The sequence below is a fragment of the Chelmon rostratus genome, chromosome 4 (assembly GCF_017976325.1).
Source record: "Chelmon rostratus isolate fCheRos1 chromosome 4, fCheRos1.pri, whole genome shotgun sequence".
NCBI lineage: Eukaryota > Metazoa > Chordata > Actinopteri > Chaetodontiformes > Chaetodontidae > Chelmon > Chelmon rostratus.
This window is the reverse complement of record NC_055661.1, coordinates 18,646,079-18,663,705: the sequence shown is the minus strand read 5'-3', so window position 1 is coordinate 18,663,705 and position 17,627 is coordinate 18,646,079. Positions and strand designations below refer to the sequence as shown.

At 41.9% G+C, this 17,627-nt stretch overlaps 1 protein-coding gene across 1 annotated transcript; it reads right to left on the bottom strand.

The window, feature by feature from the left end:
- Positions 1-717: 717 nt before the first annotated feature.
- Positions 718-17,372, bottom strand: rnf11b (ring finger protein 11b). The gene is made up of 3 exons (XM_041935103.1): positions 16,809-17,372; positions 4,303-4,472; positions 718-3,404 (listed from the first exon to the last, which is right to left on the bottom strand). Exons 1-3 carry the CDS (start codon positions 16,929-16,931, stop codon positions 3,233-3,235), a joined length of 465 nt encoding a protein of 154 aa, XP_041791037.1. The 5' UTR covers positions 16,932-17,372; the 3' UTR covers positions 718-3,232.
- Between the last annotated feature and the right edge of the window lie 255 nt (positions 17,373-17,627).

The following is a 17,627-nucleotide window of genomic DNA, read 5'->3' as shown; positions in this document are numbered from 1 at the left end:
CATTGTTAGTGAACGTCAGGCCATCAGTGCTGACACCCGTGAGTCATTTTCCTGCGAAGTGAGCGCAGTTTCTAACTCGGCACATTACGGGAAATCGATTCTGGGACATGAGTTCAAATGGCTCGTAAGGTAGCTTCCCCAGAGTGCGACACAGATGGATGCACATACAGCTTTGTATGCGGAGTCTATTTTTAATTAAACTGATTCTTCTGAGGCAGATTCACGTGCGCACAATGGCGCGGTTTGATGTTGTTTCCCCCCCCGCAACCCTGCGCGCGCCGCCAGTCCCGCGCGGCCTCGATTGGCTCCAGACTGATTAAAAACTCTGTTGCAGATGGAAGGGAGGGAGCTGGCTGTGCAAACCTACAACCAGGTGATGCGAGAGAAACCCAATTGAAACACCACAGTACACTGACAATTTATTTATTAGTTTTGTGACAATGTAGTTGACATTTTTCTTGACACACCTTTTGTTTTCTTCATGACATGTACAATGACAGCCCGGCAGCAGCATTTACAGTCTAAACTGTCTGCGCATCATCGCCCCTCTTCTTGTTTCTTGAAGTTAACTGGATCTGCTCCACAGTTTAGCAGCTGATACTAACCCTCACTCATGTGTAACCTAAGGCCATGGGGCTCCACCTTACTGATGGAGGACAATGTACAACATAAAGAGTTACGTAGATTAAAGCACTGTGCAAAGACTAAGGTGCTGACCCCCCCCCCCCCCCCCTTTAATTTTTTCTCAAACACACACACACATACACAGATCACTAAAGGCATGTTTTCAAACTGTGTTGGATCTGTATCATGCCCGCTATACAGGGGGAGCTTAAATGATTTATCATTTCCTGCTTAATTCAAAGTTTTACAGACCCACATGTAGGCCAGAGTTAGTAGAGGGAAGGATAATAGAACTGAACAAGTGTATTTCTTTGTGCTTTAATAGTAAACTGGGTGACTTGGGCGACAGACAACTTGTAACCAGATGCATTCGCCATCACCAGCGTCACCTGCCAGCGTTAACGGCCTCCCTGGCCGGCGATGTTTGCTTAAGGCCTGGTTATACTACAAAACAGGATTTTAAAAGAAGGGATACTTTATAAAAGCAAACACATTACATGAGTCCAGCCTCGTGCATGTTTTTATTTATGTCCTTAACTAAACCATGTTTAGACTCCGGGGGGGGGGGGGGGGGGGGGGGGGGGGGGTGTACTACAAAGCAAGATCCATACAGCCTTTCTTCATGTGAGCTGGCTCGACAAAACCTAAAACCCCAATCAGAGAAAGGAGTATCCTGGTGGTGGTTATCAACTTTATTTGTTCACCCAGGTTTCCTTCATCAGGGTCAATGCCCAAATTTGTAAGCTGATATTTATTTTACCCCTCACTCCACTGTCAGTGTCTGTGATACTTACCAATAGACTAATTTTCTAATCAGTGTTGTATTAGCTGCAAAACCATCAGTGTGATACAGACTTGGCAGCAAATCAGGACCAATGTTAAAAACTGAATCTGAAGTGGTTTACAGTTTCTGTGCTTTCATCACTCTTTTCACCTGAAGGGGGGAAATGGGGAAAAAATGATTTTCATCACCAACTGAATGCACGTAGGTTCTCATGGCAAAAAAACGTAACGCGAGCATGCAGTTTGCACTGCTGTACGGCTGCGTTCGGTGACATTACTAATGTACGGCTCAGCAGGTTTGCATATATAAGATATTCCCTCAGCTGAGAATCTGTATCGCTCACAGAGAATATCGTCAGGGAAAAAAATTAGTGAAAGGGTGACGCTTTCTATAAATTTCAAAACTGAAACTCTGAACACAAAATCCTCCGGAGCAGGGCAGGTGTGTAGCATAAGTTACCATGGCAATCTAGCCAGGTGAAAAGAGAACCCCCTTCATGACATGGAAAACTCTGGCCTTAGGCTCTAAAGACCTCGCCAACTCACTGGTCTCGCTTCGTAGTTCACCCCTCAGGTCCACAGAGACAGTGGCTCATTACAAATCACTGCAATGGTAATGAGAATGAAGGTAACACAAATCATATGCTTTAATATGACAGGATTACTGAATGCTTATGGTCAACTCTTGTCACAAGTCTGATTAATAAGTGCAAATATCTGATTTGTATCAATGGTTTGCCAACTGGTCTACTTGTGCTTTAGCCAATAATCTGAGGTCTCGCTGTCATGAGAAGTCAATAATTTGACAGCAACAGTCTACCAGCTATCCATCCCATTTGTGACTAAAGCGCATACTGTATTTTCTTTGCCATATCTGTGTTGTTGGTAAACACTGGTTCAACTGAGCCCTTATGCTGACTGACAAAACAACAACACAGGACAGATTTCACAAAGCCACAGGACAATCAATGGACCAACCAAACTTATCTTTCTCCTATAAGATCTAGATGACCCGAGGCCAAGTGGAGGCCTGTGGTGTGTCTGCAGAATATATCTGATGTTCGCAGTCTGAAGTATGATGTTCATCTTTAGCAGTCTTTAAATCACGTGTCTGCATGTGTAGCAGTTTTTGCAGCAGATATGACTCTCAACAGGCGTCTGTCTGGAGACACATCAAAGCATCTGGCAGACCTTCTGAAGGGCGTTTCTTTCCCTTTGTCTTGCAGTGCGACACTGAAGTAATTAGGTCTCAGCAGTCCAACAAACACAATCTGCAGCCTGGTGACGGTGGTCAGATGTCCATCCTCCAGCGTTCGGTCACTCTTCATTTTAATGAGGGGGATTAAATAAAGGAAGTGTGTGTGTGTGTGTTTGCGTAAAAAGCGGATCTTGGAAAGGTTTCTTAATCATACCAGTTAACCGTCATCCATTCCCCTCGACCTTCCTTTATCCTCTCATCTGTATCCTCCTTTCCACAATCCAGCTCCTTCCTGCTCGTCGTTAACCCCAGCACTCGTTCCTTCAATCCTGTCCAGCAGGCCAACTGAGGAACTTGTGCAGCACACACATACAACATACGCACATGCATGCTCTCTCTCTCTCTCTCTCTCACACACACACACACACACACACACACACACACACACACACACACACAGAGTTCATCCCAAATCTTTTACATGGTCACTGCTTTGTATCACCACTTTACTAATCCAGGATATGGGTTAGCAAGATGAAAGTTGTGTGTCCATTTGTGTGCATATTGTATGTGTGTGTGTTCAGTCTGGCCCACAGGTGTCTGTGGGCATATGTGTGCGTGTGTGTGTCAGTTGGTCTCGTAGGAGGAGAGCAGTGCGGCGTCCACAGGCTCCATGCAGGAGGGGCAGGTGAAGGATCTCATCAGCCAGTCATCTATACAGTCCATGTGGTAGATGTGCATGCAGGGCAGGAACCGGATGGGGTCTCCATACACAAAGTCCATCATACAGATGACGCACCTGTGAAGGTGAACACAGACACTTGTTATTTCCCCATCAACTCCACACTACACTTTGTTTGGGGATTGGCTGTGGACAGCTCAAAAAATGCAGAAAATACTGCACGTTAAATTAAAAATACAAATATTTTGTAGTGTAATTTGATGCTATGCAAACTTCAGGTGTGGATCTATGAATATGCAGCTCTATTCAAATGTCAACCAACCGCTCGCAGGCAGCTCAATAATACTTTGCATACCCACTCACCTTGAACTCATCAAACACACAAACCTCTGCTTGTTTTCTGTTTTGGTACCTTCTGCACACTACACAATGGAAAGTATTATGCTAGGAGTGATACAGCCTTACATGTACGAACCGGAAAACAATTCTGACGAAGAGCAAACTGTACAGGGTCGACTACAAGTCGATGTATAATGGTAACGTGTTTTATGTATCACTCTCTACAATGTATTTGTAATAGATAACGATAGATAGATAATGAACCTTCGGCTTGACTACATGACAAACAGTTGTGCCTGTTTTTTTGTCGCGATGACCAACTCTGACAAGTTACCTACCTTGTAAAGATAAAAATAGTGAAACAAAATAGTGAAATTTAGCTTGCAAAATAACAATAAGTACCTACAACTGGCTTCTCCTCTGATACCCTTCACTTCACCGTAGCATTATAACATTATAACATAGCCTTCCAACTACTAATAAAAGACCAGGCATTATTTGAATGAAATTATTTCAGAAACTGTCTGTGATTACTTTTTTAAACCTGTTTTCAGACCGAAAATTTAGATAATTCTGTTTAAAGCATTTTGTAAGACCTACAAACACCCTGCTTAAACACAGATTACTGCTCTAAAAGAGGTAACTCTGTGTCTGACCTCCTAGGGTTTCTACTCACTCTCTGATTTTCTTCTCAGAGCCATCCCGCCCTGGGTCGTACACGCCCTTCGGGAGGTGCTGGATGAGTCCGATTCTCTGGGCGATGCGGACCTGCTCCTCCTCTGTCAGCTGAGTGGCCAGTCGGGCTTGGCTGGGTGTTGGGTGGTAGACAGGCACATGGAGCTGCTCCTGCAGAGAGAGAGAGGGGAGACCACATAAAAAAAAAGTTAGACTAAATAACTGTCTTGTGAATCTTGTCAGTTACATAATTTTTTTATCCTTTGGCTGTGATAATAATGTTAAGGTTTGATCTCATCACTCCAGAGGACTTCTGCCATCTTGACCATGGAGCCCAATGCCTTTTCCTGATTTATAAATTTCAGCTTCCTTTTCTTCCTGAGAGACTTCTTTCACTTCCCCTCTGCTCAGTATCCAGCAATGTTAGTGCAGGCCTGGTTGCAATATGCAGGAGTCTCTCTTAAGAGCTAAGGCACTTATTGATTATTTATACACACACACTTATTACAATCAAAAAGTCACAGGTGTGGAAACTTGCCCCTAATAGCCATTTAAACCTGTGTCAACCTGTGTGTATATTATCAGGCCACACATTTAAGGGTATGTAAACTTTTGATCAAAGGGGCACGCAGAATTATGTTATCATAAGTGGCATCATCTGACCACTATCCCTAAATAAAAGAAAGGTTTGCTGCATGATCAGACATACTTTCAAAAAATAGCAAATATTTCAGAAATTTTAACAGGGTATGTAAACGTAGGAACACAACTGAAAGTAAACATTGCAAGTTAGGATTTGCAATGAAATACAAAGGAAAAAAGAGAGTTGGTTCTCAGAGCTGGTTGGAGGGATGGTTTGTGGCAGGAAATATGTCAAGAGGACTTCAAAGATACGCTGCAGACTAATATTCTTGTCGCGTAAGACCTGCTTACCAAACCTCTCTCCACTCTTAATTCTACTATTGTGAGATGTTATTTTAACAAAAGCAGAAGATATTGCTCTTGTTAACGCTAGCAGATGAACCACAAACGTATGAAAAATTATTTTGATTATTGAACAAAATTGTTCTATGAACTGGGACATAAGTGCGTATTTTAACTCTGAGCAATGGCATAATGTCACCACCTGCCAGTACAATACTGGTAAGCATTAGTGTGTAAATCCCTCACCTTGAATGGTGGGTTTCCCCTTGGCTCAGTACACAAAGACTGAAGGTCATAATTTAACACACATTCTTTGTTTTAATACATAATTATCCCTCTCGTGCAGAAGGCCTGCAGGAATGAAACTCTCACACTAATTACTGTAAATAACTGGTGTGATCAATGATTCATTTCAAACAAACAATATTTCAAGCCATGTTGTGAGATTATGATCGCAGGCAGTAGGTGGTAGTGTTTCCCCACGCCTTGTCCAAACAGCCGCTGCAGCAGAGAGCTGCTGTAGTGTCATTGTTGGTGTCATGTGGACCTGATTTCTGAAACAGGATTTATAAAACAATTTCTCTTGACTGATTTAAGAGCAAGTCTACGGTTTGAAGTGTAATCAAGGATGAGCTCTGGCGAAGCTCTTTCTGAACGTTTCTCCTTGGAGTCAGCCATCGACTACTGCAACTATGAAGTCACTACTGACTGCTCATAGCAGGAAACATCTCGTGAATCTTTCAACTTTTCTACTCGTGTCCTTAAAACAATTCATTTTATATGGTCAAGCCAAAATTTTGTACTCTTAAAATTGTGGAAAGTTGATGACCTGCACCTAACTTCAAAGCAGCCAAGAAACACACAACCACATAAGTCAAAGTTCAAAGTGTAATGAAAGTCAAATCACAGATCGCAGTAACTAACAGGGTTTCCATATCAGATCGTAATGAGTCAAACAATCAACTCATATTACTGCCTGCCCAAAACTTTAAATAACTGTACAAAAAAGAAAAACTGAAATTACACAAAAAACACATCATACTTGTAACACAGAAAACTGAAACAATTAAAATACAGCTGAAACATTTGGACAAAGCCAATCTGCAACTATTTTAATAGCCACTTAATTGTTTGAATAATTTTTCAAGCAAAAACAAAACACCTGCTTGCTCCAGTTCTCTAAGTTTTGGACTTTTTGTTGCACAAAACAAAATTATTTTCAGCCCTGGGAAATTGTGATGGATATTTTTAATTATCTTCTGAAATCACATGGAGAGATCAGTAATTGTGAAAGCGATCTGCAGTTTAACAATGACAGTGATATAAATCGTTAGTCGCAGGCCTGAATTAAAAGCTGTTTCATTTCCAATGAAAGCAGAATGATCAGAGAAAAAATAAAGCTTTTCGAGAAATGGTTTTATCTGTTCTATTTAGTGTGGTCCTCCTTTACATTCTTCTGTTTGATAAAGCAGATTTATTTCAAAGTTAGCACATGCAGTAGCAAACAGTTTACCTAAATCCAGGAGAGAATACGTATGCATACATGCATTTTGTTTGTCTGTACTGTGTACTACCAACATCTGTAAGTATCCTTCTCCTCTTTAAACGACCTTCTATTCACTCAACTCTCTCACTTTGTGGTCTATGACTCTGCATCTACCTTCCCTCCTTCCTTCCTCTCTCTACTCTGATACATTCTTATACACTCTGAGTACGAGTTCCTCCTCTTCCTCCCGCACACTTGTCAGCCCACCGACTCCCTTCTTCTCCTCCTAAAGCGTGCCAATCTTTCATGTCAGGCACCTGAAAAGGATCCAACAGCCAGGTCATGGATTAAGCTAAGGCCACTCTAATGCCATTAAGTGAGCTCCTTCATTAACCACCTGTATATCCACATTGCAGAGATGAGCTTTAGACGCAAAGCACCACCCTCAAATCAATGCGGCTGGGGATCAGACAGGCCTTAGCAGGAAAGAAACTCACATGCACCCTCACACAAACATTTATGAGACAACATCGCGTTGAACAGCAGGTAAAGTCACCACTATGCTAAAGCTTGTAGAAGGGTCGAGTGGTAAGCACATTTACGCCATTTACGTCTTTCTTTTTGGCTGAATGGTAGTAGGCGGGGTTTAAAAGCTAATTCAGAGATGAGCGACAATGTGAACACAGCCAGATCAGGAATGTGCACAGTCTCTGAGACCTACAGAGGCCAGTTTGATGAGAGGAAATACAGTACTGAAGTGGTTTTCTTGCCTGTTTTGGTTACTGGCCAGGGTGGAATTCTAGCACCAGCCATCAGCCTAATGCTGGTAAAATATCAAAGTGGCTGGTAGATTCAAAATAACGATTTACTATTAAGTGGCTTGATTTTCCATTTTTCTGTCAGTGGCTGGTAGATACTCACATTTTGAAAAGTTAACTTCCCACCCTGCTCCTGGCATCCCTTTTTTAAAATGTAGTTTTTAATTATTGGAAATTGCTGGCATGCCTATCTGAGGCTGCATTCAGGCCGAGAGTAGTAGCCCTGCATGAAAAAAACGGAGCCCTCCTATTTATTTCAAAAGAGACAGTCTGGGTTGTCTGGCAAAAAAGTTTACTCAAACTGGACCCCCTGCACTGCTTTTGGTCCAAGCAAACATGACAGAACATCTTTTGTCTTCTTTCTGGGGTCACTTCGTTGTGGTTGTGAAGTCAAAATGTTATCAAATTATAGAGTAATGTGACTAGAACTAAAATATCTCCCTAAATGGTGAAATTAGAAGAGATAACTAACATAATCAAGCTGACAGATGTTAACACAAAAACCTTATCAACATCTGTCAATCCCAGATTATGCAGAGTAATGCTGAAGGTAAAAGTGCCTTCATAAATGAGATCCTGAGAGATACAATAGTGATGCATTAATTTAGCTTTAGCAAGGATCAAGGGCACAAGAACTTTTTTTTTACATTCTTGAAAAGCTACCTTTTCAGTTAAAAGGAGTTTTCATAGAAAACATTCATAACAAAGACGTCCAGGCTAGGTAGCAGTCAGCCTCTCAGCAAATGCAGCATTTTAAACCATGAGTCAGCATAACTTCACTTGATGAGGCTGTCTGCTGCTCCTCTGACAGCCACTCAAAAAGAGACGGCAGCCAGGCAGCAGCAATAAAAGCTACAGACAGGGCCTCAGAGAGGGGCAGCAGCTGTACCCTGTGTGAGGGTTAGAGTGTTTAACTGTGCAGTGGTCAGCAGTGTGATTGTTGTTATATGCCTTTCCCTTCCTTCGTACATGGCGTGTCAGCTGGGCTGTGACAACTGTTCATTATGTGACCTCAGGTTGACCAGAAGGACAACAGAGATGGAGAGTGAGACAGAGGGAGTAGGCAGAGTGAAAGTGGGACTAAGTGGGGGAGCCAAAGTGCAGACCCTGGTTTCCTCTGCCAAGCACGCTGTAGGCTGCTGAAACTGTCAGCCTGCCCAGGCCCAGACTGCTAATGGTGAGCAGGGAGGAGGGTGAAGACTGTAGAAAGAAAGAGAGCACATGCACAGCGTTAAAGCGAAAGAAAGCTACATGGAGAGGAGAGGTGTTTATCCTGGCTCTTACATCATCCATCACTAATTGAAAGACATTTAGAAAAAAAGAAAAGTGTGAGAGAGAGAGGCACTCTGAGGCCACAAGTTCAATAACAGACAACAGCTTTTACATTCAAGAGCACACAAACACACAAGTGACAGTTAGAGCAAAGCCCACATTTCCCCCACGGCCGTGTGTGTGTGTGTGTGTGTGTGGCCACATAAAGAGTGAAAATTGGTAAGAACGTCACTTCCCTTTCACTTGCTACAACACCAGTTTCATTATCTAGAGAAGGTGCTGGTTTTTGACATTCACATAACAATTTCCTGCATTGATCATTAATAATTAACAATGATACCACATGAAATGATTCATCCCAACAAAAACAGCATCAGAGTTCTGAATACTCTCACAGGCTGCCTCACTGATTTTGAGACTTGCTGCCAACAATGTAAAGCACTTTTACAGAAAGTTTGTAGTTTTATAATTCTCCTCTTCGTCATTCTTGAAACACTGTGTGCTCGACATCTAACTGATTTCACAACAGAGAGGAAATATCAAACCCTCCATGGGAACTTCTCATACCGCTCATACAACAGAACACACTTCACATTGCTGACCCAATTCATGCTAACCACAGCCTCTCTTCTCTGTGAATGAGGAAACTACCAACGGTTAACAGCTCTTCAAGCCAACAGGAGATTAGCATTTTATGCTAAAAGGGATACATGTATACTTTCTCAGGGGAGACACAGTGCTTTGTACTAACAGTTTGCCTCCTGTGCTTTAGGGTCACCTTGATGGCTAAATAAAACTGTAATAACAACTGGAAAAATGTAACCTGTTGCGTGCTTTTGTATTCTAGGAATATTACTGCTTTATTCCCACTCAAGCCATGATGTAACATTTACAAAATTGGTACTGAGCTGGCAGACTGAAAACAATTTCAAAGCATAGCTCCTGGCTGTGCCCACATGATGCTGACATACCAGAGCAGCCTGAGCATTTAGGCTGCAGACAAGCAGCATGATGACTGGGCAAAATTCCCCTCTTTAACACATGCTGTAGGAACAGCTTAGTCATAACGCTTCACAAATACAAATAATGCATCCAGAATGTCTTGGGGTTTTTTAATGTCCAATTTGTCTGCAAATCTTCCAAAAATCAATCATATCCAGTTCAGGAAATATTTACTTGCAAAATGTGATGTGTCTTTTGTGAAACCTAAGCAGTGTCAATATGCACTTTAAAAGGGGGGGGGGGGGGGGGGGGGTCACCAGAAACATGAAGCGTTCTCAGGCTCTGAAATCTTAGCCCTCTGTTCAGGGTTTGCAGAGTAACCAAATCTTTGAGCAAGACCTGCAGACACCTGCACACATTACAGGCAAGCATGCAATCGGTTGATCACGCAAACACGCACATGCAACAATGACAACAATGGGAGAAGGATGGACATTAGTATGACAGGATGTGTTTGTTGATAGGATAACAGGACACGCTGACCACATGATGATAACAGTATCTGTGTATCACATCACTTCATCAGCCTGGTAGAGCAGGAAGTTGGGGTTGTTGATGTAGGTTAAGAGTATTAACCCCAGTGTTTAGACATAACACATGACGAAACTCATACAAAGGCTTTACTGTGGCCAGACAAAAACTGCAGATGATGCACATAACAAACATATGTTGGTGGAAAAAGGAAAAGTGCATTTGGGGCAAAAAAAGTTAAGTAAAAAGTAGTAATACATTTTCGTTAATTTTAACAATAGCCATAAATCAATCGAGCAGAATCAGCCAATGAAAACACGTACCAGGAGATTTATGACAACCTGCACCACCACCATTATATAAGCCCTTCATGGCCTTTCACTTAGTTGTACTCCTGTAATATAATGACCGAAACCACCCTGACCCCACACTGGTCATATGAGCCATGGTTGCCAAATGTCTCTGTGAGAAGAGTCGTGGAGAGACAAAAGAGTTATTCGAGTCCTTGTCCTTGTGGTGAGTGCTCAGGAACGGCAACCTCAATGCTGTATGTCAGCCAAAGCCCACAGACTATGTCACTGACCTACAGTACAATGGCTTGTTTGTCAGCACCTCCTCCTCCACCCCCGGAATGTTTCTGTTACCATATTAGGTCAAGACGGTTGGTAATTTGCCACAAGGGGCTACCTTGCAAGACTAAAAATCACCACCATATATGGTGTAAGTGACTCAGTCACACCTGTGGTGAGGTCAGAAGCACTCTGGTTGAACTGATCTAACCAACATAATACCGTTACCTGAACACAGTAACAGAGTCACACTCTTTTCCTTTCTTCTCTGACTGTAGTGTAACCTACAAGAAGGGAAAGAAGAACCTGCAGACCACAGCAGAAAAAGTTTCAAAGTGTTTTTTATACCACATCTACAAGTGTAGGCTGGAAAAAGATGGTCTCTTTTTAACTATGACTCAGTCAGGTTTTAAGGCATACTACAACACACGCAGCAGAGTTACTGCTTGACAACACACTCCATACCAACTGTTGCTAGGCCTGTTTCAGTGGCAACACATTAATGAAATAAAAGATAAATATCAGGTATCCGGCAGTCTAACAATCATTTAAGTTTTAAGTAGCTGCTCCATGTCACATTATATACAGTGTTGGGGAGTAACTGGTTACATGTAACAGCCTACATCATTGAATAACAAAATCAATGTAATTGTAATCCATAAAAGTTACTGAGAAAAAAATATGTAATTAAATTACATTACTAATCAAAATGCTGATTACAAAGGTGTTGCATCTTTCCACCTTGCAGGAATTCCTGCTTTTGGCATTTTCTGGACATTGTGGGTCAGCAAAGTGGTGGGGACAAACATGAGTGCAACACCATCAACGGTAGGATGCCTTACAGCAGGCATGTCCAAACTATTCCATAAAGGGCCGTGTAGCTGCAGGTTTTCATTCCAACAATCCATTCAATTTCAAAAGTTTCCTTCCTAACCGTGATTACATGTTAAACATACATGTTTTATATATTAAACAGTAGTTGAACTTTTGAGTTCTTGCTTGGAAGCAGGCAGAGAGTCTCCTTCTCAGGTGGTTCCTTCTATCTCCTGTGCTCTCCCTCGTCTCCACACAAGGTTTGACAGCTAATTACAAACCAGCTCTACAGTAACCTTTTTTTTCCCGCATTTCTTCTTCTGGCCAAGATGGCTGAGCCCAAACTGAACTGCTCCTCAACTGTGTGTGCGGGTAAACTGCAGTCAGTGATGTGCATTCCCTGATCTAATTAACTATCTGAAAGGACATTTGGCCTTGTCTTTGACATTAGCAGCAGGCGCCTATTTGATGTGTTTTAGTACCTTTTTTACCCCCTAGGCCTCATGCTCACACAAAAGTGAGAGGAAAAAGAAAATGCTAAAAACTGAAGTGTATTAAGAAAATCAGCCACATGAAAACACACACAACCACAGTGAATCTTTTTTAAAGTCTGCAAGGTCTTCCAGCCAATAAGGTTGGGCCGTAAAGCTAGCTGACAGCAGCATAAAGGCCTTTGTGCCAAACTGAATGTAATCAATAAAAACTCCTGTCACTGCTACCATCTCTGAGGCTTATGAGGACGACAGGGGCATTGCAAGCCATACCAGGGGTCCAAATGCACGTACGTGCACACATGCACGCACATACACACTCTCTCTCCCTCTGAAATGCAAACACGCAGGGGTGCCTTATCTCTCGTTGCCCAGTCCCACAGCCATGAGTCAGCACTCGTCTCACCAGCTGCTTTCCAAATCACCACAACGATAGCCTTCACAATATTAGGAGCACAAACAGAACTGCGCCTCCCTCTGCTTTTTAGCCTCCACAATTGATACGAAACAAACACGAGCACAACTCACACACTTTGAAATCATTTTGACAAGACATTAAATGGTCCACTAGCCTAAGTGGTTGGCTCAGAGGGATGATCTCATCCACTTAGCTTTCAACATCCATCCATCCTTCCATTCATGCCATGTCAATGCAGACCATTTGATCATCTGCTGGGCTAGAATCCATAAAAACCCAAAAACTTTCCATCTATGGTTTTTATTTGCTAATGTTGGAACCGTTAAAAGGCTAACAAAGACAGTTTTGGTGATTTTGATTTTGTTTCTGTCAAATCTGTGTTAAGAATCCAATTAAGTTAGTCTTAGTTCAGTAAAAGCCAAAAATTTGAATTTAGAAGGCGTATGGTTGTATTTTCTGGTTAAGTTTCCTTTGGTTATGGATTTGACTGATACAAGCAGTGGGGGTTTGTGACATCGCACATATTAAATCTTAACAAAATAAATACATATCATACATTATCTTTTAAAAACACATCACAAGCATCTCTTTTTCAGCCTATTTTATTGCAATACCTATGTTACATTATGAAGTCACTGACTCTGTAGAACGAGTGGCAAAAAAGGTGAGTCCCTCTGTGTCTGCTTCCACTTACTGCAATAGACAGTTATGGTGATGTTCTTTCAACCCTTTCTGACTCCCATGTATTCAAACAACATGGATCTTGCAAATTTGGTGACAACATGACAGAAAGGAATATTAGTTAAAAATGATGTATATCATGGAGAATCTAATCAAAATATTATCTTACATAAAGTAACGTCAACATCCAGGTTGAGTCTATGTAAAAAGTCTTGTTTTATGTAAATAGAGTCCATGTGCAGCCCTTTCTTTGTTTAACCTACAACTTAAGCTGGCCTTGAACCTTGCAGATGCCAGTCTGTGCATTGCCTCTTTTCAGCCAGGAAATTATTCAACAGCACCAAAGCAGCCTCTGGCTGGGTGGTGGACAGACTCGGCTCCAGATGCTGGAATTCACCCTCCTCTGATTCACTGCTGACTGTGGATTCCCAGGAAACACGGTCTGATTGGTGTCAATGTGACAGACGAAGAAGAGAAGCAGCAGACCGTGTACAGTTCTACATGCGCTGTTCTTGTGCACGTAGAATATGGCAACAACATGTGCAAGCCTCCAGTTACACCTTAAACTTTTCATACAGTGTCTAATATTCACCTCTCCCCAATGCAGTGTCTCCACAATTAGTCAATAGTGTGATTAGTTGCATGTTTTACATGCCCAGGGATCTGCCTTGTTGTGTATTTCAGTCAACAGCTTCAGTTGGAATCACAACAGAAACCATATATTGTTGTATGTTTGGGCCTGAATAATGACCCCTATATAGAATACAGCGGACCCCAGAATTCAGCACTTGAGACACAAATCTTATTAGATTACATAAATGATATGAAGTTTATTATTATGGCGTAATTGTATTTCAAATGGAATGAGTGGATGGGAGATTCTTACAGAAAAATTCCCTTTCATTCTTTCACAACAAATTCTGAATCCGTCCCATTGCCCTTCCTGTTTTTGTTTTTTTTTTTGGAGCTGTAAAACAATAGCGGGGTTCATCCATCAATGTCTTTCTTCTCTGTTCATTTTCTGTAATTTCAGCACAGCTAAAGGATCATGTTGTTTTTTTTTCACCATGACTAACAAACCTCACCCTCAGCTCTCCAGCACTGGCATTTGCACCCAGGCCCGTAGTTGACAGCTTTTAAGAAAACAGCAAATTCAGTTTCAAATTCAGCATAGCAGAGCCTTCAGTCCCCCTTCTATCGCACACAGCACTTCTAAAGAGTGTTAAGCTGAACTGCAAGCACACAAAAATTGTGTTGTGTTCTCAGGCAGGCTTCAGATGGCGAAGGTGCTGATTACTGTGGTCACCAGGGAGAAAAGAGCTGGCAGGTCTGAAAGAGCCCTTTATAAGTAGGGTTTAACTAGTTAGTTAACCCTCTTGTGAAACTGCACAGATTTGTGTTGAGAGAGTTCTCAACACAACTGAAAGCTTAGTCAGAGCTCTTCCAAAGAGATGAAGCCATGTTTGTCATGTTTATTATAAATAATTCCTCAATATAACAGAGCTGGCTGCTTTGGCCTAATTACACACTGTTGTATGCCAGACATGACATACTTGCAGCAACCTGGACATGGATGCATAACAAGAACTCCTGGCCCTGTTCAGATGGTATCTTTGACTCACTCTGATGAATACCCTCTATGAGTGCCATTCCACAGATAAAAAAGACAAATATTATGAATAAGAACGTGTAACTGTCTCTTCTCTGTGAGGTTACCAGGGAGTTTGCATGAACTGACCTGAGGCCCAGTTTGTGCCTCTCATGTATTAGCAAACACCTGGTTTAAAAATATTTGTTTATCGAACAGTGGATGGAATATTTTTTAATCCAGATGGTTCAAAGAATAGCGGGAAGTAATTTTAAGCAAACTTCCTTTATTTTAAACATTGATGGTTAATTATCTGGTTACCTCTGTGATCCTAATGCTTGCTAATACATGAGAGGCACAAACTGTGGCTAGAACTGACCATTCTCTAATGGCTCAGCCGGCAGGAAAGCAACCTTATATGTGATGGCCAGGTACACGATAGAAATTTGATTTGAAAATTAAATTCAGACTGTTTTATAAGCATGATTTTTGGTCACTGCAGTGACCAAAAATCTTGCTGTGGGCTTTCCTCCCATTTTCCACTTCTGTTGATGTGATTTCAGCTTTTAAGAGAGAGAGCAGCTACTCAAAGCATGTGCTGTGATATTCACCCATCAAGAAATGTTTTCAATAATTCAGTATCTTTTGGAAATGTTGGTTGCACATATTCATTGTTTGTTTTGGTCTTTTAAAGGGAAGTATTAAAGAAAAGGAAAGAAAGCACCACACAGACCTCACCCAGTAATGGTGACAGAGTGAGGTCCATAAAGAACCAAAAAATACCATCCTAATAACTGCTCAACAGGCATGGTTGGTTTCCTGGTTGTGGTGAATGTTACTTAGATCTGCAAAGGAAAAACCAATACCAATCTCTGTTTATGACATTTCACAAACCTATGTTTACATCTATTTATCCTAATTTCTATTTAATAAAATCTAGCACCATAAAATCAAAGTAAACAATTATCAATGTCAAAGTTTGCTTTTCAAATGATGGAAAACAATAGACTGTACGTTTCCAACCCTGTTGTAAATCCTTTCCAAGAAGGGTTTACACTTGGATACAATATATTGAATCTAAAATACAGAATTAAGGAGCTTTCTACAATAAGTGCACTCATGTGGTACTGACCTGAGCTCGCCTTCAGTTTCCCATGCTTTTAAAGCACTTATCTTAAATCTACAGATAAGGCTTAGCTTAACCTAGTAACAGGCAAACTCTGTGCCAAGGTCTTACATAAGGCATACCAGCCGCCTCTTAACATAGAAAAACACACAAGAGAAGGGTTAACACCATGAATCATATTTACAGCCACAGCATGACCTGGTCTGTTTGTAGATAATCTAATTCAGGAAATAAGGACACCAGACAAACAAAGTTTCTGCCCTGGAGGAGATCAGTGAAAGAAGCAGCTGAGAAAGTTATGAGAGTCAGTGTTTGAAGGAGATCTGGGGTTTGTTTCAAATCCATTAAATTGCAGTTTATACTGTTAAAGTGAACAACTGGCCATAATAGATGTATGTGTGTCTTATTTCACCTCTGCTTAATATGAGTCAAAACTACATGGTTTAGTGTGTTTGAATGCAGACTGTAGCAGGTGATGATATCATCCTGCTATATCAGTGAAGGATGAATCATAATATGACTTCAGGGAAATGGCAGACCGAGACAGGAGATAAAACAAAGAGGATTAGAGTCAAAGCCACTAGAGGGACGGGGTCAGTGGGATGGGTTACTAGCCGATGCTGATGTTGAGGATCTGTAACCAGCTGGTCTAGCCTCATATTGTATGTCTAACACCACTTTCTTGGCGTCTTCTCCTTTTCCGATGGTCACTGAACGCTGGCAAACCGGGCCAGACCTGCCACACGGCATCATCTAAACTTCAGGTATTTAATTAATTTGGTTAACCTTGTGGCAAAAACACGAGGGATAATTGGTTTTAGTCCAAGCAGCTGGTCAAAGTTAGTTACCTGATAAGGGGGCGGTGGCTCCTGGTCGGGGTCAGCACCGTCTCCGTAGCTGGCCCGGTCCGACTGAGATTCGTGTAGCAAAGAAATATCATCCGAGGTCGGAGATTTCAGACAGTTTCCCATCTCCTTCCACTTCGGTCAAACTCTCTCCTCACTCGGTGTCGCTTGAGGAACGTTAAACAGCGGGCTTTCACGGGCCACTTTCACAGATAATGTCAGTTGATGAGAAGGCGTCGACCAGGCGTTTTTCCCATACACAGCTGATGAATCTCCTCTCCCAGACGACGGGAGGGCTGCTCAGTTCAACAACAACAAAACATCCCTCAGCTAGCACCTAGCCGCACAAAGAGCTAGCCTGCTAACACAAGCTAGCACTCGCAGGGTAGCATCAACTTGGCTGGCTAAAAAAACACGAATGAAACAAGCTCACAGAATTTTATACCTGCAGACACGGCGAAGCGAAGAAAACATCAGTTTCCCTCATTTAAGTGGACAAACCTAGCCGCAGTTTTCCTGACTGAATCCTCCCTGGCTGTCAGGCACTTTCCAGTTTGCAGCTGCCGATTAACGACAAAAGGTAGTGACGAGAAGCCCCGTCCTGAAGAAAAGAGCCAATGAGCTTTCAGCTACATCCAGGAAGCGTGATCACGTTGCCCTTCGCTGAAAACGTAAACACGGAGCTAAAATCGAGAAATTAGGTCTTTGTTGTTGCAATTTTAAGGCGGTTTTGCAATGACCAGTACCATCTTCAAAATATTACATCATCGCACACTATTTTACGGCGCTGTTACTGGGCAATTTAAGTCCCCCTTGCGTATT

Bases quoted from the DNA above. Each gene is read 5' to 3' on its own strand.
- rnf11b (XM_041935103.1), bottom strand. From the start codon at position 16,931: ATGGGAAACTGTCTGAAATCTCCGACCTCGGATGATATTTCTTTGCTA. The intron at 4,473-16,808 runs GTAACTAACTTT...CTCTCTCTGCAG, and splicing joins AGCCACCGCCCCCTTATCAG to GAGCAGCTCCATGTGCCTGT. The intron at 3,405-4,302 runs GTGAGTAGAAAC...TCACCTTCACAG, and splicing joins TCTGAGAAGAAAATCAGAGA to GTGCGTCATCTGTATGATGG.